This window comes from Plectropomus leopardus, chromosome 16 (assembly GCF_008729295.1).
Source record: "Plectropomus leopardus isolate mb chromosome 16, YSFRI_Pleo_2.0, whole genome shotgun sequence".
Classification (NCBI taxonomy): domain Eukaryota; kingdom Metazoa; phylum Chordata; class Actinopteri; order Perciformes; family Serranidae; genus Plectropomus; species Plectropomus leopardus.
In genome coordinates this window covers 8,651,570-8,672,987 of record NC_056478.1, presented here as the reverse complement: position 1 = coordinate 8,672,987, position 21,418 = coordinate 8,651,570, and the positions used below count along the sequence as shown (strand labels likewise).

At 39.4% G+C, this 21,418-nt stretch overlaps 1 protein-coding gene across 4 annotated transcripts; it reads right to left on the bottom strand.

The window, feature by feature from the left end:
* Positions 1–944: 944 nt before the first annotated feature.
* On the bottom strand, positions 945–21,047 carry fez2b (fasciculation and elongation protein zeta 2b). Of its 4 annotated transcripts, XM_042503137.1 has the most exons (11): positions 20,686–21,047; positions 13,756–13,867; positions 13,414–13,530; positions 10,894–11,035; positions 9,209–9,336; positions 8,609–8,758; positions 8,230–8,310; positions 5,903–5,978; positions 5,674–5,739; positions 5,085–5,112; positions 945–4,695 (listed from the first exon to the last, which is right to left on the bottom strand). In XM_042503137.1, the coding sequence occupies exons 1-10, from the start codon at positions 20,991–20,993 to the stop codon at positions 5,102–5,104; spliced, it is 1,191 nt and encodes a 396-aa protein (XP_042359071.1). In that variant the 5' UTR covers positions 20,994–21,047; the 3' UTR covers positions 945–4,695; positions 5,085–5,101. The 4 variants fall into 4 exon arrangements, with proteins under 4 accessions (XP_042359071.1, XP_042359070.1, XP_042359069.1 ...); XM_042503136.1 differs by having other exon boundaries at positions 945–5,112; XM_042503135.1 differs by lacking the exon at positions 5,085–5,112.
* Positions 21,048–21,418: the final 371 nt, after the last annotated feature.

The following is a 21,418-nucleotide window of genomic DNA, read 5'->3' as shown; positions in this document are numbered from 1 at the left end:
CACTCACTCACATAAAACCCTGACTCGTTAACGTGCCACTGTAGCTGGTAAAGAGTTGTAAAGAGGTCAGAGAAAGCTGAGAGGAAGTTTCTTCTCTTACAATGAAAACTAAGGAAGCATGACTCATGACGAGGTCACTGGTGTAACTGTGACAACTGGGAGGAGAAAGGAAGTGAGGATGTGACAGTCCTGACACTGAAACACAACGGGTCAAGATACATTCGAGTGGGAAGGAAGCTCCTGCTTTTGCAGAGAACTCATAACAGACTCAGAGCACACATTCAGGAAAAGACAACAGAATCCAAACACACTGTATGACAAGGCAGCAGATCGTATTTATCTATTACAGCTTTGTTTCTCTATCTCTTCAGAGGGACTACTTATATCCTGTGATTTTGTAAGAAGCATATTTGTAACATTTTTTTTTTATCTTTAAGACAATTTAATTATCATCCGTCTCTCCAAGACTTCAATCAATCAATCAAACCTTTATTTAAGACTCTGGAAATCATTAAGGGAGACCCTCATTTTCAGAGATGTCGAGTGTGAACAACGCATTAAAACATAAGCAATCAAGACTGAATCATACAAAGCAACAAACAATAATAGCAATGAAAAAGGAGGTGGTGGTTACTTTACCGTTTCATATTTTTCATTAAATACAGAAAATAATTCACATAACCAGCTTCAGTCCTCATAATCCTCACTGTACAAGTTTTATCTCACCATTCAAGCAAAAAGTCTTGTGAATTATTTAAATATTTACAAGTTGTTGATAGTGTGTCACCCGCGTGTCACGTTTGTGAGGTACATGGTTTTCACAGCACAGCATAGGCAGTTTGTGGGTAAAGAACGGATTGCCACTATGTAGGGAGTACGGGAAGCAAACAAACAAACAAATAAACAAACACACATACAAACACACACACAGAGCTAATACCACATTAAAGTCTTCACATATTAATTTATTTGAAATGAGTTGCAATGCAATGTGGGCACAAACACTTGTACCATTACAGTCAATAATATGGTTACAAAACAGAACATTTACATAATAAATTAATATACTGCAGTACCACATGAGACAGTAAACATAAAACCCCAAACTGGGGAATTATATTGCATTAAAAACAAAAAGGAGTTGGTTTTAATGTACAAAAATTCTTCAGGCATTTACAAAGGCAGCCTCTTCTTCTGTTGCTCGTTTTGTTGTATAAATATAAATCTCTAAATTGTAGTTACACTGATATGTCTGCTAACAACAGACCAGATGAGGGGTTCTGGCCTGAGACAAGATCCAGATCCTTCCATGCCGACTGCCATTCCATTATAAAACTAAACTGATTCTTATTTAAGCTTTTGTAAGATTAGGATCAGTTGAGAGATGTTTTCTCTGAATGGCTCGTGTGTTTTACTGCCACAAGCCTTCAGATGTTTAACCCTTTTTGATATCTTATTAAGAGTTTAAATGTAATGCTTTACGTTTTTCTGCATTCCGTTACAACATGCACTTGTCCCTTTAGTGTGATATTAATCTGTAAACAAATTGATCATTATTAGAAATGTTTGCAGCAGTAAAGTGCATGTAGCACATGCTAGATTGTGAATGTTTGCAAAGCTGGCAACAGTAGAAACAACAGTTACATATAAATAGTTAAATATAGCACTACAAGCTTTTGTCTTCTTTACAAAAGATTAAAACAGACCCCTCAAATTTAAGCAACCTTTTGTGCAATCTTCCCCAACGTCCATTAACTTTATCACACCCCTCGTCATCTTCCTATGCCCTGTTCTTCTGGCCACATGCATCAGAAACTTGCAACTTGCTTAAAATGTTCCACCGTTAGTAAATTCCTTTTTCAAGTGAGTTTCACCATCTCCCATTAAAATTTGTCCTCGGATGTTACAACTTCATCTACGCTTTCGTCGCTAGACTGCTACACCAAGCCGATGCTACTGTGCCGTTCAAGTGCTAGCTACACCTACTACTATTACTACTAAGCAGAGTCTAAGACTTTAAGCATTTCAACAAATCACAACATAATCAACATCGGTAATGCTACCCTGGTTTAGTCAAGAGGCTGCCATGGTTACCTCCATCGGCTCGTCCAGGTATTCAGAGAAATTTGTGAAAAGTGCAGCGAGTCTAGCTGAGAAAAAGTTACCAGAAACATAGAAAGACTCAGGAATGTCAGTACCTTCCAGAACAAGATTTTAAAACACTGATGATCGTACCTGAGAGCTAGACTAGACCTGATCCGACAGTGTGTGGTGCACCTGTGGCAGCTGGTGATCTGAACGTTAGTGTACCAACAGACATGCAGTGCTCGATAGGTGGTTCATTGTTACAAAGAGGTGCTCCGGTGATTTAGTATTGCGCTGCCATGATGTTGGCAGACTTGCAAGAAACGAGACAAACAAAATATTGGTTAGAATCAGTGAGGCAGAGGCTAAGATATTCTGACTTTTAGTCTCTAGTAATAAGCAACCCCAAAACCACAGGATCTGACATTTCCCATTATGCAACACAACAGTGTATCTTATTTGAAGCGACCAATGCATCTTTCAAACTGGATGAGTTTTTTGTTATAAATTTGTATTTCGGCTGAAGTGACCCTGATGACATCACAGTGACATCATCAGGACTATTTCCTCAACTTTGACAAAGCTGCAGACAACATTACACACCTGTTTGAAGGGCTGTGTATTCTCAAGAATCTGGTGATGCAATACGAATCATGTTCAATAACTACCACGATACAGACTAGGGATGAGAGTTTCAGTTTTGCTTTTGATACACTGCTAGCTACCTAGTGTTAAAATTAACCTGTAGACTGCCAAGTAACCAGTTAAAATATCAGAATAAGATCCAATATACTGCGCTTTTTTAAAGTCTAAGTTTAAGGGCTAGCACTGCACCTTTTACTATTCTGCCTATTAATAGACTCACGTTGCTCGTGTCAACTCTATCAATATGTTGTTATGTTGGAGTGGAAGAGTCAAATGGCTGAGGACAGATTACGATACTGCTATCTAGCAGTTAGGGCTTCAAACACAACACAAAATGAACCACTTTAGCAACTCTTTGTATGTTTTTTTCTTTAACTAAAAAAGTGCTTTTGAGAATTGATGGGGTACCACAAAACATATGGCAATATTCAAGTGCCACAATATTTTCTTACACCCTTACTATTAATATAGGCTCAGTAGTTATCTGTATGATGTGTTATGAGATCCTGATGTGTGAAATCGGTGGAGCACCCCTTTAAGGTTGTTAAAATACTCATGATGACTAATAAGATTTAAAGACGGGCGCATGAGAACAATTCCTCATGTAGACATATTTTGGCACCACTAGCTAAAGCTTCTAAGCCTCATCTAACACTAATGTAGTGAGACGCACTCTGAGTACATCCACTGCATACTCCACTACTACATGACCAGATCACTGACAAACTAAAGTGCTACCACAAAATTTACACCACAGGGTTAAAGGGTTAACACGTAAAGAAAACCCACAACTTATAACAGAAGCTTGACTACACATTTATTAAACCTAACATAATCTTAAACTACGCTATTTATCTTAATGATACGACCAGTTCTGTCATTCTTTACTAATGCAAAAATGTTATACGAGGTATTTTCAGACTCGTGTAATGATGACTCCTGGGGACGTGATAAAGTTGTTGGGGGTGGCGGTCACTACTTGAGGGCTCAGAGGTCAATGGACAGCATTTACAAAATGATGTTGCAACGTGGTCACAAAAGGTGGCTACTGGCAAGTTCCTAATCTCACTAAAAACTATTCCATCTCCAAAAATATGCTTTGTTCATCCAGCTATTACTTTCTCTCGTCGTTTCACTTTTTTTCCCTTTTTCAAAAAGTAAAAAGTTCCCCAAGCTGTGCAATTTCTCTTAATCGTATACAAAATATTTCATTTTTGACATTCAACTAACTGCCAAAATTGAGCATACACCCAAAATCAACATGCAAAGACGGGATGATCTTGATTTTGGATTTTGAAAATAAAGGGTTCGCTCTTTGATCCTTAGCAAGCAGAGATTTCAACCCCAAGACATTAAATGCAATCATTCAACTAATGCCATTAAAGCGAAGGTTTCCATTCAGGAAAAACAGGACTTATGCTCAACACCACGACAAACCTGGCACTTTGATATTCACAGATTGTGCCAGGATTTGTTTTCCCCGTCAGGTATGAACTACACAGATGCAAATGCATTTACAAATCAGACCGTGTTTCTCTCACAAGGCCTGCTCATGAAGCCTGCAGAGTTAAAAACACACCTGACACTTCTCCGTTCAAGAGCCAATCAGGAAGTGAGGTGTTCAGACTAATACTGATTACTGGCATCCATAGACAAGTCATCATGCAGTCAGGATATACAGGGTTGTAGCACTCAGGCATTAAAAAGGTAAAACATGATGTATGAAAAGAACTATACAGACCGAGGAGTTAAATCTAGAGTTAAAATCTTAGGAACAACAAGAGTGGCTGTGTAAAAAAAAAAAAAAGAAATGCCACAAGGAAAGAAAGTCTATGTGTTGAAAAATATGAAGGAAGGAAGATTTTGAATGTGGGTTCTTCCAGGTTACCAGATCCATCTTCTGGTGGTCCAATGGATGGTTCTGGAAACAGGAGGCTCGCCTTTGGCTCTACGTGGGACAAAGCACTGCGGGAGACAAGATCACTTTATGATAAATGCTGCTTTCACTGTGGGACATGAAGTAGAGCTATGAAAGAGCGACTACTACGGGGAAAAATGTGGGATGAGAAAAGAGAAACAGGTGAAAAGCAGACACAAGAACAGCTGCTGCAAGCTCGCAGTAAAGGGGAGTTATGTGAGTGAGTGAGTGTATTAATGTGTTTCAGGGTAGGTGTAGTGCAGCTACAAGCACCGCACAGCACGAGAGGCACTACAGCGAAGAGTGAGTGAGGGAAGGCGGCTGCTTTGCGGGGGAAGAAAGTGAAACTACGAAGAGAGAGAAAGAGAGTTGACAAGGCTCTGGAGAGAAGGCTGAAGGTGAAGAATCTGTGTTAATGTGTCAGTGCCTCACAAACCTCAGTTTCCACTGCTCTCATACCAGAGCTACCCAGAGGACAATGCAGCACAGACGAAAGACAAGGAAGGTACACGTCAACAGTGAAGGGTGGCAAAAAAACATTTTTTTTACCCTCCCTTTAATTAATGTTTCTGGTGAGTGCTATTTTTCTTTGTGGCTTCTTTTTTATTCTACCGTCTGCTTCCCTGAAAATGAAGATGTAAACTTTGTATCTTTTAAATCTCAATGTCAGGTGGGACAGACACGGACAAAAGTCATCTGGTTCTGACCTCTAAACCATAGACTGCATGACAAAGATAAACGACGTAACAGCTCCCTTAAAGTGAAGCCAAAATATCTCCCCCTCATGGCTCGCTGCAGTATAGACCAACCAAAAACCTACTTAAAAAGCCCACTGACTTTGAGATGAGGGAACCCATCTTTATGTACAGTCTATGGTCTAGATAAAAAGTCTTTTTTTTTCCTCTTGTTTTTTGTTTTTTTCACTGCAATGGATCAACTTAATATGAAGACAGTTGCTAAGATTTTTACCCCACTCACTGGTATCAAACATGGGGAAGCAGTTACAAACACAGCTATGCATTTACCTTTAAGAATGTAGTCTGTTAGCAGAGCAGGAACCTTCTCGCTGTCGTCCCTCATGGCGTGGAGGACTAGCAAGGAGAGATCAGCACAGCACATTTTGAATCATAACATGCATTGGAAATTGCATTAAACAAAATTAGAAACAAACAAGTTGCGAAGACTGCCACATCTGATTTTGTCATTTTGATCCTGTTGGTGTTTGTCTGTTTTTGTGAGAGTCAGTACACTCACTCTTTGTGAGAATCTGGAGGTCTTCTACCGCTGGGGAGTCGGCTTTCTTCTCATAAGGGATTACTGTGGTTAGGTACTGAAAAAGAGAAGATTATGTAAAACGCAATGAAAGAATCCTGTTACACGCTGCTGGACAATTACAAATCAATTATTGCCTTTTTTTAAAAAACTGTACAGTTTTCTACTGTGATATTAAAGGTACTGTATGTAACTTTTTCCCAGTATTGTTTTTTATTGCCAATAGGTAATGTTAAAACTGAGACTTGCCCTGACTGCCTTGGTTGCCTGTGGACTGATTTCTATCTAAAAAAAATAACTCCAAATAACAACCTACCTGCACTCATCACAACACAAAAGCTGCGTTCCAGACAATTCGGAAGTTGAGATATTCGAACCTCCTACCAGAAAACGTACAACAGAACGCCACTCAAAGTCGGAGTTCCTACCTGTGAACTCGGGGCGCATCCATGTACCCTGACTTAAGCTGTCTGACATCACACAACAATGGCAACATCCACGGAGGCCACTAAGAAATCAGCTAAGCGGCAATGTGAATTATATTTGAATGCATTTATTTAAATAATTAATCTTTTATCATATGGTAAAATTTGTTCTGCATGTAAACTGATGTCAAAATATATCGCCATGTATAAAAACGCTGTAAAATAAAATGCATAACAGCATCTGTTACCCTCTGCTGGATTTTCCCATTTCGCTCAGGGAGGAGGCCCTGCTGACGGCGCAATTGTTTGCAACAGTTCGTCACTGTCCGTTATGTTTTATCTTAACGTTTGGTGTTTGCACCTGGAATGCTTGGAAGTTGGAAGTCGGAAATGACCTGGGAAATTCGGACCTCCGACTTTGAATGGAACGCAGCAAACGTTACAGCAGCAGTGTTTCGTTTCTATACATTTTACAGAGTTTGTAGTTATAGGTGGCTGATGTTGGCTAATGTTAGCTTACTTGCTAATGGGGACAAACTGCTAGCTAGCTAGTGTAGAAAATACAGTCTTTCGAGGTTATTGTCATGTTATTAAACTAAACTCAAGGGCAGATCTGGCTTGTCAATTTTCTATCTTGAAGTGTACAAAATACTTATCTAATCTAATGTTACAAAGCAACCAACACCAGATCCATGCAGCGTAGCTTAGTTATAGCTAGCTAGCATTTTTAGCTTGTCTGCTAATGCGAGCAAAATACTATCTGAGAGGATACGTCAGTTGGCTAGCTTGCAAAATTACTTCACCAGTGAATGTGATCTCTGACACTAACTTACTATGATGGACAAAGTTTTTATTGACAGTAAAAAATGTTCTCTACTAGCCAAGAGATATGCAGGAACAGTCAATGAGCTAACTGTACACTGACCTAAGGTAACCCTGCTAGCTGCAACTTAGCTACTCTACATGTATCTGCAGTTGGTTGCTTCAAAATTTTAGCTGGAAAAGCAACTTACGAGCAGCCAGCTACTTGGTATCATGGAGCAAACACCACTTTTAGGCTTTAAAAATCCTAAAAGTGGTGTTCATTTAGGGAGATAATCTTGCTGAACAAAATCTTGCAGTGATCCAAAATCCTATGGAAAAATCCCATATGCTTCTTGATATGGGAAGCAAGGCATTGTTAGCTTCCGGGTTGGCCTACAGCAGAACGTCATCCCTGGGGCACTATGATTATGAACATAATGCTGGTCAATCTCAGTCAATCTTGTGTTTGTGTTCATCTTTTTTTTTGTGGACGTCCAGAGTGAAAGTCCAGGCTACAGCATGCTGACTGCAGTTCACTAACAGCCTCAGAGAGAGGTGTCATTGAAAACAGGGTTTTTCTAAAAGTTACATGCAGAACCTTTAAACCAAAAAAAGATTAAGTGTCATGAGGGTGACAAAATATGAACTTGTGATAAGTCAGTGCAGGCTTGTTTGAAATGGTAATTGGTTTCAACATTTCAGAGAGGAAATACAGTAAATGTTTACTGATATGAGCTAAAGAAAGCAGTGATTATGCAGCAGTGTCCTCTTGGCTTAAAACACAGGTAAACACACAGTATAAACTGCAAAATATGACACACGATGAAACAAAATAAAATGACAACTGAAAAGAGAAATCAAGTTATCAACGAAAGATAAAGCATGACTGAAGAAAAGCAAAAAATATTATTAAAATAAACCACAGAGAGTCAACAGATGAGGTAAATGGCCAAAGAGATGACACCAAACGCCAGCAGTAGCTATAAAGGAAACATGCCAAAAAAAAAAAAGAAAAAGAAGGGGACATAAAAATATCTGCAAAGAAAGAACATCTTGAATTGCAAGAGAGAGCAGGGGCACCTGTTTGTCCCCTCCTGTGTTGCCAAAAGTTTGACGGAGGCCATTTTGAATGACATTGGAGAGTCCCTCCAGAGTGAGGAGCTACAAGGAGCAAGAGGAAGGAGGAAAAAACAGTAAAGAGAGATGAGGAGGTTTCTATACTGTATTAAAGGAAAGAAGGAAAAAAAGCTTCAGCACAAACTCCTGGTGCTAATATGAAAGCAGCTCTCCCACACAAACTGTCAGGTCATGCATCATGCTGCTTATACTTTGAAGGAAGTGTGTGGCTGTGTGTGTGTGTGTGTGTGTGTGTGTGTGTGTGTGTGTGTGTGTGTGTATAATCGTGCATTCAGGGCACATGTTTTCCTCTTTGTTTATGCCTCCCACACCGTGTCCTTACCGTGCCTGGTATGTGCGTGCTGGCTGTCCTTTGGCCGTTGGGCCCGGTTGTTGTCGTACTTCTGATTTTCTTCTTCTTCCGCAGCAGCTCGCGGTGCTCCTTCTGTCTGTTCTGCACGTCGATCAACAGCGAGATGAAGCTGTTCTTCACCTGTTTTTTTGTAAACATAAATCCTTTATTTGTGCTGGTTTTATGATCAAAGTGCAGTTTACTTTTTGGATTCCTTCTTTATACATTTAATGCTTGTACAGAGATCTATTTTTATCTACCACTAAATACACAAGCATGGTACTGATGCAAATTACATTGTGATAGCAAAGCTGTGAACGATTCACTGACCTCTCACCAGCCTACAGAGTGCTGTGAGCACTGCAGTCTGTCCCCACGACACAAAAGATGCTCGAACCGCTGAGTTTTCTTTAAATTAAATTTAAGTGTCTTTATAACCAAGCAATTGGAATTATCTGACTGATTTTGACTTTAAAGTTGGTTGAATGCTTGTAACAGTTTGGTAATCTTGGCTTTTCAAAATCTCTGCAAACACAGATGAGATTTATGTTGTTCCCTCATTGTGGTGATTAAAATAAAAATCAAAAGTACCTCCTTTTCATAGTCCAGTTCATCTCGCAGGGCCAGAGCCTGGATCAGCTCTTCGCTGTAGCGGCGAATGGACGTCTCCACTTCCTCCAGAGTCTCGGTCAGCTCCGACACAGAGAGCTGACGCAGCCCTGAGGATGGTGTGTATATAGGTCGTGAAAAAATTGTATATTTATGCACTTACTGTGAGTATAGATTTTTTTGAAAGCACGTGATGAGTATTCAGCATGAGAGAATAGTCACTTGACTGTTAAATACACTGAATGCAGCATGCAGTATAATAAGGCTGAATATTCATGATCACTTTATGTAATGGCTTCTAATACTAGGATAAGGATGAATTTGGTGTTTTTTTAACCCAGACCCCTTTTTCCCATGTTTTTTGTGTTTAGGTGAACAATAGTCACAACAAGTTTTGAACTAGGTCCAGTCAGCAATGTAACCACAGGGGGCAATATGCACCCTCAACATATGTCCACTACAAGTGCTTGTTTTTGCCACTGACAGGCTGAGATTATTATTCTAAGAGTCTGACAACATTATGGAAAGGATCTCTACAGAGACAGACTGAAAAATCCTTTTTTGTTTAACCAGAAATAGCATTAGCATGTACAGAGCCAGCATATCTCTATACCAAACTGGGCAAATTAAGGGTTGTTGTTTTTTGTTTTTTTTTTACAAACCCAGTCAGTGATTATTGGTTCCTTGGAGAGATGAAACCAAGAGACATTTCTTGTGAGGTTTATTTGTGTCTGACGACTTTAAACAAACTGTGTTTTACAATGATTAAATTAGAGCTTATTTACATGGAGTCTGGTGGGTTTCGGACTGTTTCTGGTTAAACAAAAAGGATCCTACTCTTTAACAAAAAGGTCTATCTCTGTAGGGATCCTTTCCATGATGTGGTCAGACACATAGAATAATAAATTGAGCCTGTCAGTGGCAAAAACAAGCAGTTTGAGTGGAAGTAAAGTGTTACACTGTAGCCTGTTTTGCTGCTGTTCGCTGCAGCACTCTCCCGCAATACTGGAATAATTTCAAAAACTCTTGTTCCAATTAGTCACTTAGACACAAAAATATGGGAAAATGGAGTCTATATGCGAAAATCTACTTTTAAAAGTGATGAATCAAATGTGTAAGTGAGGCGAATTAAAGGAAACATTTTTAGCGGTCTTGTGGCCATCTGGTGTCTATTGGCAAACTTTAAACACTGAGTGTAAGCAACAAGCTCAGCGTTAATATTGTGCACACACTTAATGACACTCATTATGCACCGTCTAATATGTAAAACATCCTACATATTGTAGTTAATATATGCCAATATCTGGAACAAATTCTATAGCCTTAGGGCAAACTGGGTGCAACTGCTCAGCCTACGTCAGTCTGGCACTCAGAATTGTGTTCAAGCTAAAAATATATGCTGCTGATTATATAACATGTAGGAACAACGTAATTGCTGTCTTTTTGCATTTGTTACACATTATGTAAGGACATTAGTGCATGTGAGTGTAGCTGCTTCTTCGTGTACCAGACAGTGCGACCTATCACACTTCACTGAGTGTTTTAGATAACTGTCAAACGGCAGCAGAGTGTGAAAAAGCACTGCGCTCTCACAAAACGGTGAACACAAACAACATTAAAAGCTTTATTCATTTTTTGTAGATGCACACAATCATGGTGATACTCACGGTCCTCGTAGCTGGTGTTGGAGCCAGAGCGTTTCAGGGTGTGGAGGTCCTGAGAGAGCATGGACAGGTCAGACTGTGAGGGACTCTCATCGTCTTCTGGATCTGGAGACTCCTGCATCATCTCCTCTATTTCCTCTATCACCTAAAACACCAAAAAACACAAACAAATATGTTCACAGGGGAATGGTGCTGCATTACTTATAGGTTTACATAAGGGTGTGTGAGACTATGTGAGAGTGATTTCTGAGTTGGTTTTATGGACACTGGAGAGGGGGGCGCTTCATCAATTTCCAGCTGCAGTTTACACATCAATATTTACAGCTTGCAGGTGTTTTCATGTATAAAATTATTACATTTGTTGTCTGTTAAGTTGCAGCTTTCCCAGTCTGAAAAAATAAGTTTAAAGGGCCAATTCACCCCAAATCAAAAACGCATATTTTTCCTCTTTTATGTAGTGCTTTTTATCAATCCAGACTGTTTTGGTGAGATTGTGATTGTGATTGGTGTGATTTATCGGCCATAGAGATGTCTGCCTTCTTTCCACTGTAATAGAACTAGATGGCTATCAGTTTGTGGTGCTCAAATCGCCAAAAATTACATTTTAAAAACTCAACAGCAATGTCTCTTTGCAGAAATGGTGACCTGGTTACTTAAGATAATCCACAAACTTTGTTGTGAGCAGTTCCATGTATGAACTATTTTACCAAACTACACACAGCAACAGTATCACCAGAAGGAAGTGTGCATCTACTCCCAGCTTGCCTAGCATCGCTGAGCTAACTAAAGCTACAGCTCAGCCGAGGATGACGCTATTAATGTTTACATCTCACACTGTCACAGTCACGGCCTCTCGACTATCAGTAGCTGCACGCTTCCTTCTGCAAGGTGATTTGGTCAGTGAAACAAAGTGGTACATGTGATGCAGTGTATATGTCTAAGGCTTTTATTGTGAAAGGTAAGACCAAAAAGGCTGAAGCTGTAACGCTCTACCTTCAACTATGTGGGAGGCAAAGTGTGTCATCTCTTTTCAGACTGCAAACCCTCTGTGTTATTATTTTACTGCCTTCATGAATAGGGCCGCAACTCATAAACCTGGGCTACATATTAGCCGGACAGTAGCAGCAGACCAGTGGCAAGTGATAGTTTAGCTGATCATATGATGTCCTGTACGGTTAACAGCACCACAAAACTAGGAGTGCTGGAGAAAGTCAGCTGACTGCATGAAACGCGTAAAGCCCCATCTGTGGTATGTGTGCGTCAAATTCCAGCACTGACAGAAGAGGACACAAGCCGCTAAAAATAGGCAAATGGACTCCTTTCCCACTGCCAGAAGATGAGGTTGTTTTTCTGTTTTCTTTATCTGGTGATAACAGGTTGGTAAATAGTAGAAAGTAGCATGGAGGCCAGTGAAAATGTTAAGGTGGTTAGTTTTTTAATATCTCTTACAGCATTCCCATAAATAACGCCAAAATATGTGGAAGATTCTCAGCATAGTATTTTAAGATGCAACTATTTTGGTAAAAACATCATCATTAATCATTAGTGTGGCTGATAGCCTTCTGGGATTTACTCTCCATTTGGCACTTGGCGGGTATTAATGTCACACCCTTAGAGCCAATATCGTCAACAGTCAGCAGCTCACACTAAAACATTACAGATTAATAAATGGAATTACATATTAGAGGGAAAAAATTATTATTGCTTTTGGGGTGAACGGCCTCTGTAAGACGAGATTAACGTTGGTCCGGTCTGACCTGCATCTCGCCGCAGCTGATGTTTGTCTGAGGCGCACGAGGCGCATCAGGGACGAGTCAAGAGTCTGTTGTAAGTTGTTGCATTATTTGATGTTTTGTGTTCCAACAGTTTGAAGAACCTAAACTTGAATCTAACCAGCAAATCGAGAACAATGAATTCATTTTTCCTGGTTGCTATTTTGGTTCTACTTATTTTAGTCTGTTTATAGTTTACTCCTCTGAGAACTATTTTGGCACATCATGAGATGGTTTATAAAAGCTTCCAAGGAAGAAATATCCTGACCAGAATGTGACATTTATGTGTGAATGCCTGAAGCAACCCACCTAAAATAGAAAACATTACTGAACATTCTCTAAAAATTATGACATGCAAAAGATGTGTGTGGTCCACATCCTCCCCCTCATCATCATCATCATCATCAACCTGAATATAACTACCTGACCTGTTAAAAGTGAGCATCTGAGTTATGAAAGGATACTGTGCACTCCGCTCCTCTCTCTTCATGATGTGTACCGCTGCCACATTTTGTTCACTATTTCTCAGTCAAACAACTCTCTAAAAGCTTCTGATGAATGAAAAACGCAGAAAATTGAACCTGTTCTGATGTTATTTTTAAACAAGCGACAATTTCAGATGAAAAACAATGAAGTCAGTGTGCAAGGCCTTAAGAGTCCTAAAAAAAACTATCAGCCCTCAAGAGCTTTCCAAATGACAGGTTCCAAAACAACCAGGTGAATGCAACACATGTCACTGTGAGTGTGTTACCTGTTCGGCTGTGAAGAGCGGCTCATCGTTAATGCAGGAGACGATGATCGAGTGCATATCCATCTGCTCCCTGAGCTCCTCATCGTCAGACAGATCTAGAGACTGGTTATCCAACTTCTGTCCATCAAGGAGAGAGAGGGACAGACAACTTGGATGAGACAACAAACAGGTGGTTAAGCAGATTGAAGGCAGAGGAGAAAACTGCTTAAATGTGTGTCTTGGCTCTTCTTCTGTAGGTTCAAAAAGAGTGCAGAGATTTGGAAATGTAGCCTGTTCATTTTACTTTGTGCTTGCAATGTTACTCTATAGCACTGTGTGTGTGTGTGTGTGTGTGTGTGTTACCTCATGCTCAGTGGTGATGTTGAGGGTGGGCAGGTGTAGGGAGCGAGTGTGCGATGTCTTCCAGTCCACAGCCATCACGTTGCCATAATTATCTGTCAGAGCGTTCCACACCCTGGAGGAAAGAAAGAGGGGGTCGTGAATTAATTAACAAAACAGTGTTACAAATAAAGTATACAATTAAAAGCCTTTTTGCACCATAATCAGCACATAGCATACAGTATATGCAGGCATTAACATTAGAAAGTAGCACCAAGGCCAATGAAAACATTATGACGGTTGCTTTTTGTATGTGTTAATTCACCAGCCTCTCTTTCAAATTTGCTGCCGACTAATTTGAAATGACATTCGAGCACTGTTTGGACAGGAATCTGTGGCTGAGATGACAAAGAGAGAGTCACAGAAGTTCAGGACTCTGGAAAAGGAGTGAAAATTAGCTGAACACAGAAGGGAGCTCTATAATTTTATTCATCTTTAAAGCACCATGTCAAGTAAGCCGAACCTGATCCAAACCCGATCAACATTTGTAAATAAGTCTGAACCCTGCCTCGACCTTCGTGTCCAAACGGCCCCTACAGGCACCGACAGGCTGGGATAACAATTCTTGTTTCCATTACTGCAAATAAATACTCATGACTACTGCAGAGTCATTTGTTCTAAGAAAGACTGCAACGTTTCCCACTTAAGACAAAAGTTAGTGGATGTTATAGAGTTTTCTATCTAGTGAGAAAGGGGTTAAAGTGAGTTTTCAACTCACAGAAAATGAGACAAACCCTATTTCCTTCTCTTTTCACTATGATACAGCATTACTTGGCAGTCCTGCCTTCTGACCACCACTTCACTGTGATGTTACATCTCAAAAAACAGCTGCTTGTAACTACTGACAAATGTAACAACCAGGGTTGGAAATTAACCTTTTTGTCCGCCTGCCACTGCGGCTGGTGGACTCCAAAATCTACCAGCCTCTCAACAGCCTACCATTGTTTTTGTGGCTGGTGAGTGAAGCAAATTTAGCATCCATTTGCATATTTTACCAGCATTTGGCTGGAGGCCGGTGCTAATTTCCAAACCTGGTAACAAAACCTTAATCACACGTCATTTTCCCAGGTGAGAAATGTTGACATACGGCAACTCAACCCTAAAGCAAAAGTCTGCAGTGTTTTTGACAGCTCATATGGAATTCAGTTTCTGTGTTCAAAGTTTGCTGTTAATGTCGGCTGATTCAGAGACAGTGTCATCATTACACCAACAGTCTGTTGTATATTTACAATACTTTGCAGCATGAACACTGGCAGAGAAGCTATGGCAGCCAAGCAGATGGTCCCACGGAGTCTGTTTAACACACAAGTTTACTGTTAAACTGTGAAATCCATTCAGATTTAAGGGACTATTGCTAAATATGTGTAAGTATGTACACACAGATTTAAAAAAAAAATATCTGAATAATTATGTTGTGATTGCAAAGCTAAATATTGTACTTGACTTGTGAGTAGTATTTCAGGTGGGCAGTAACTACATAATCATAGTTCAGAATGACTTAACATATCCTGAATAATTTTATTTCATTCAGGATTTAATGGGGACTTAATTAAAAGGCCACATATGTAATTTTATAAATACCCAATAACAATATAATATACTGCCCCTTCATGTGATCTTCTCTGGAAACACAACTAGCAATTGTATGACAGAAAATCGAGTCTCTGCAGAATATTAAATTGAGTGCACGTGCAAGTCACTGTGTTTTTATTCCTGGTGACTGCTGCGAGCAGAGAGGATGGATGCTGCGAACCCATGTGTCAGAGCAGCTCTGCATCGTCATACCCTCTAATACACACACACACACACATGGACAAGTGTTTACATAACTCGCATGTTTTCCCCCTGAAGTGCTTGTGCACAGCTTGGGGAGCAGGGGGCTGAGGGGTTGTTCTAAATAGGGCAAAGGCTGGCAGGAAGCATTTTTGTGCCTCGAGCAATGACACTGTGTCGGGCACGTGAGTGCATGCCAAAATACACGATTAGCTTCGCTGAGAGCATTTACATTTCAAAACGAGGCCAGTCTAGATTTCAGGGGACCAATTTCCCTTTTTCTACTTCAACATTGCCAATTTGTCTGATTTACGTGCTTGAATATATTTATGTGGATGTTGTTTTCTGTCGCACACATTGAATCTCACGCACAACTTGGCTTTAACACAAACGCATTTTCTTTTCTCCATCCACACATATACACACACACATTTCCTCCCTGTCATCCCCGTTGTTCGTCTCAGCAATGGTCTTTCTGGAGAACTTGTTAAGCGCCTAGGCACGTCCTGCAGAAGTGCAGTCATCCAGAAAAGACTCACTGAGCTTGGCGCTGCTCTTTGGGCTTCACCGGGCTGCTGTCCAATTATTCTGTTCCCTTCTTCCTCTGTTTCGTTACTTACAACAACCACAGACATCTCTCTTCCTGTCTGACCAGTCCTCCTACAGTCCCTTAAACATTTAGAGCACTATTAAAGGGTAACTTCGGGAGTTTACGTGGATCTTATTTTCTTATGTTTTTGTGTCTAAGTGACTAATGGGAACAACATTGTTTTAAATTGGTCCTGTACTGAGAAAGAGCCAGCAGTAGCAAGACAGATGCGATGTAACCATTAGGGGCACATCCGCACCATTAATTTATGTCCAATAAAAGTGCTTGTTTTGCAAATTGCACACTCAAATTTTATTTCAGGTATCTAAAAAAATTATGGAAAGGATCCATACAGAGGAAGACCGTTTTGTTAACCATTTAAAACCTGAACAAATTCCTTTGATTTCTTTCAGAAACATGGAAAGAAAGCATTGAGCAGCTTAACAAGAAATTACTCAAAAATGTAGTTTAAAGTTTCAAGAAAATTTCCTGAAATTAGCACAAACAGGGAAGAAAACTACAAGAACAATAACAGGAAATGACCTGAAAAGGTGCTAAAATGTAATTTATAAAAAATAATATAAATAATAAAAACATTTATATGTATATTTTCTGAAACATAATTTAAAATATAGTTTCTTCTTTTTTTGAAATATTTTTATATTATTATTATTCTGTCTCTTTTATTTATTTATTTTTTCAGCCTACTTTCAGGGTTTTTTCACCGATTTGCTCGTGTTTCAAATGTTTAATTGCTTGTTAAAAGTGGTGTCAATGGTGCAAGAAAATGTCAAATCAGGTTTCAAAACGTTTTTGATTAACCAGAAACACCTCTGAAATCACCATAGCCAAAGCCGCCAAACACCATATAATAAACAGTAATTTATAGTGTATAGAGCCAGCATGTTTTTTTAGATCTGAGTGGGTGATTCAAAGGTTTACTTCAACCAAACGAGATTTAGTGATTGTTGGAAGAGTGGAAAGATGAACCGAGGCAGTGCTTGTTTTGTCTGACTAACAGTCCAAAACCCAAAGATAGTCAGCTAACAATAATATGAAGGAGGAAAAAGCTACATAAACTGGGGGTATAACAGTATGTCTGTTGGTCCGGGACCATTTTGTACAGGACAGTCGCTTCGGTCTGCAGCTTCCTTTGTTCTGTACACCCTGTGATCCAAACAATTAATGTCAAAATAGTCTATTAATACCAACTACTTGCACACGCAGAACATTACTTCTGCAGCGAGAGTTTTACCGAGAGGGTTTTGGCAGTGCACCGGTTGTAGTATGTCAGCTGAAAAATGTTAGCAGGCTTAGCACTGTTAGTCAGGTCAGCCAAGTTCAATGGGCAATTATTTGTTAATAAATGTATCTCGCCAACTATTTTTGTCTAATCGCATGCTGACATGTTAAAGTAAAGTGGTTTTTCCTTTGGAAACACTTCAAACATTTCATAAATATCGACATCTCACGAATGTTTCAATTAGTGGAACGAGACAAAAACAGACTGGAAGGCGAGTCCTCCCCACAGCATTCAGGCGGCCACCCTCAGTTTTCGCCAGTGCCAAAATAGGCTTTTACAAAATGGTATAGTGCAAATGGAAATGTTTACACGGCTTGAGCCAAGGTCAAATGTGCCTCGTGTCTACATTTTAGTCAGTTCGTGTCTGCCCTCCCTGTATAATTAATAATAATTTTTCTTCTTGACAATATGCCAATAAAAAGGGGGGAGATGTATTTATTAATATCATTATTATTATTGTTGTTGTTGTTGTTGTTTTCCCTGCTGTACAGAAAATGTTTTGAACCCAAAACCAAGTTACATACTGAATCATGAATTTTTTTTGTACAGGTACACCCCTAATATAAACAGAGACATGCAGCATTTGAGAAGTCTGGAATTTTTAATAGATAAATGACAAAACCAATTAATCAACTATCAAAATAGTTGCCTATTCATTTCCTTAGGGATATACCATATTGGATTTTTTTCACCAATATCATATTTGCCAATATTTAACATCTCATTTGGCTGATAACCCATGCCGATATCAATTTCCTCTTTTTTCCTCCTAATTTCAGTGATCATCGAGTCTCTTCTGTAGTGGAACTAACATCATATTATGCACACTCTTATCATAATGGCTGACTAAAGAAATATAAGGCTTTTCAATGTACATAATATTCACTGATTATGCAAAATAAGAAAAATACCTCTACTTAGAGTTGATATTTTGTACATGTTCACTTTTCAGTTAAAAAATAAATAAAATGTGGTTGGCAAATTCCTACATTTCATTTTAAAGCAAATATCAGCTGATACCAATGATGCACAGATATTATCTTGCCTCCCTAGATTTTCTGTCGATTGACTACTCAATTCATAGACTACATGTTGCTGCTCCACAGCCAATAACAGAAAAAAAAAGTGAAAATACTTTCATAAAATGTGCACATGGCACTACTTGTTCTCCTAGTTAATGCAAATGTTGCATAAGCAAAGTTCTCAATACATGATGGTAGTCTGGAGTCTAAAACTTATATTCAGGTCCTAGATCAGTCAGGTCCAATATTTCAGTCAAACAACACTTTTAAATTGGACATGATTAACTTCCCTATTGGTAGAGAAGGGGAAGCCTGTTTGATCAGATCTAACAGTGTCACAGATGTGGCAATGATATATGCAGAAGTAAGCAGAAGGCAGGAGGAGGGTGATATATGCAGCCCACACAGCTCTGTAGTTAAGACTTCTTGGCGTGGGATTAATGTGACTAACTGCTGGGAAGTAATAACATGTTGTCACGTGAACGTGTAGTTGTGACATTTGAGTGTCTATGAGATACATCAACTGCTGAGGACCTCCGACAGTGATAAGAGGGGCTTTAAAGGTGGTGGGAACAGATGCTGGCAGTGTAACCTTTCAGTATTACAGGTACTAAACATGACATACTGTGTCTGTTTGCTGTAAGAGGGAACAGCAGGGCTCTTTTTAAAGTCAAGTCAAAAATGTCTTGTCTTACAAAATAAAGGAGATTTAAATACAGGACATAGAACAAGCGAGCAGGGAGCGACAGCCAATCACTTACTCTCTACTATTTATGGATCAGTAGTTTAATTGCTAACATTTAACAGGAAATCAAGTACCGTAAGGGACTGTTTGTTATTTATGAAAGGGGAGAGGGTGGTAAAAAAAAGGCATGACAAATCATTTTTTGAGCACTGGGGAGAGACTTATGTTTTCCATTTTGGCGTAGTGGAGGTGTATAGAAGTTAAAATGGTTGTATTCTCTTGGACACATCATGTTGTGATATTTAATCAAAATCAGTATGTTCTACGTCTCATTTAAAATTTAAATTAAATAAATAAATTGAACTACCCAGCATGCACAACAACAGTGAAAAAGCAAGGCTTTTTTTCAACTCCAAGATTTCATCTTCAACTTGTCACTCACCTGTTAAAAATCTCACAACTAATTTATGGTGGGGATAGGGTCCTGATTTTACCCCAAATCACTCAAGGAGGCTCAATGGAAACAAAGTCAAACCCCAGTCACCACCTTCCTCTGATAAATAAAGCCAAACTGATATATCAGTCAGCCGACTTTGTAGACACTGCCCCATCACACATATACCAGAACCTGCTTCTAAGTTTCCAATATAAAAAATTATTATAAACAGAACATAATGCAAAAAAAGGATACTTAGAGTAATTTATAATGATTAAATACCCCCAGTTAAGTTTATTGTTTCGGTGCACTGATGTCATTTTGACAATAAAGTTGATAGTTAAACTCTAAAACATCCTACCTCCATGTCATGTCTTTGGCACAATTGCATTATAACCTTTTAGGGATAGTTTTATTCCATAATTGTTTATATATGTCGTATCGGCCAATATAACTATCGCAATTTGTGTCAGTATTGATCCCAAAAATACTGAATAAAATACTGATAAATAAAGAACAGTCCCTGAGAGAAAACAGCAAAGCTCCTAAAAGTCAAAAATATTTTGTCTCACATAATAAAGGTGATTTAAACACAGGGTAAACAGCAAGTGTGCAAAGAGCAACAGCTAATCTCTTACTCTCAATATACACTTTTTAATCAGTAGTTTAACAACTAATATTTAAAAAATAGCATGAAATCAAGTATTGGTAACGTGGCATGATCCTCCCCTCTCCTCAGCTCACAAATACAAACTCGATTCATCCTGTCAAGGAAGAAACAGTAAAAATATGTACGTGTCATTTTTAATAATGCAATGTATTGCTGCTTCTGCAGTTGTGAATGTCAACTGTTAGCCAAATAATAAACAGGTGGAGCACATATTTCGTAATAAATCACAAAATGTGCTCTAGTTTTGCACTTATCCACTTGCTAGCTAGCTAAACTTTGGACGACACTGATTGCAGCTAGCAGCTAAGAGTCCCTCACTGTTAACGGCAGGTTAGCACGGTGAAGCTAACGCGGCTAACGAGATAAGAGATTAAAAGTTAAGCGCAAATAAAACACCAAACAAAAGCCACACTCACTCGTCGTCTTTCAAGTAGTTGTCCTCTGTGATGGGTTTAATGGGGGCTATGTTTTCCGTCGTGGTGTTGTAGTTTCGGAAACACACTGTGAGCTTCTCGTCGAAGTCGTGGACGAGGTCCTCCATCGATTTGAAGCTGCAGATCTCCCCGGAGAAACTGTTGTCCAGGTCTGAGAAATCGTCTAGGCCCGACGACGGATCGCTCACGTTGGAGTTGAGCTGGTCCAGCTGGTCGGCCGACGCCGAGGACGGTTTGAATTCGTTAAAATCCTGCCAGTCCTCATCGAAGTGGGCTAACGGCGCCGCCATGACTGCCGTGGGAGCTCGTTTGACAGCCAGTGAGATGCCCTCGATGGTGCTCTGTTCTCGGCTTTGAGACACTAGACGAGACGGTGAGGCGGAGAGAGAGACAGGGGGAGGGAGGGAGGGAGAGGGTGACGTCGCTCTGCACGCTCCTCCCCCTCAGATGGAGCAAAACAAACCCTCATCAGCTGTAGTGTTTTTAATTTTCTGCTGTGGTGGACGAAGTATTCAGATCCTTTATCTACCATAACAGGTACTTACACTTTTTTTAATAAACACTTTAAATTACAAAAAAAATCTAAAATTATGGTTTTTAAAAAAAAAAAAAAAAAAGTAAAAAAAAACAACCAAAAAAACACAAAATGATAAAAAAAAAAAAAAAAAAAAAAAACAGTTTTCAATTCATTTCTGTCAGATTTTAGATTAATTAA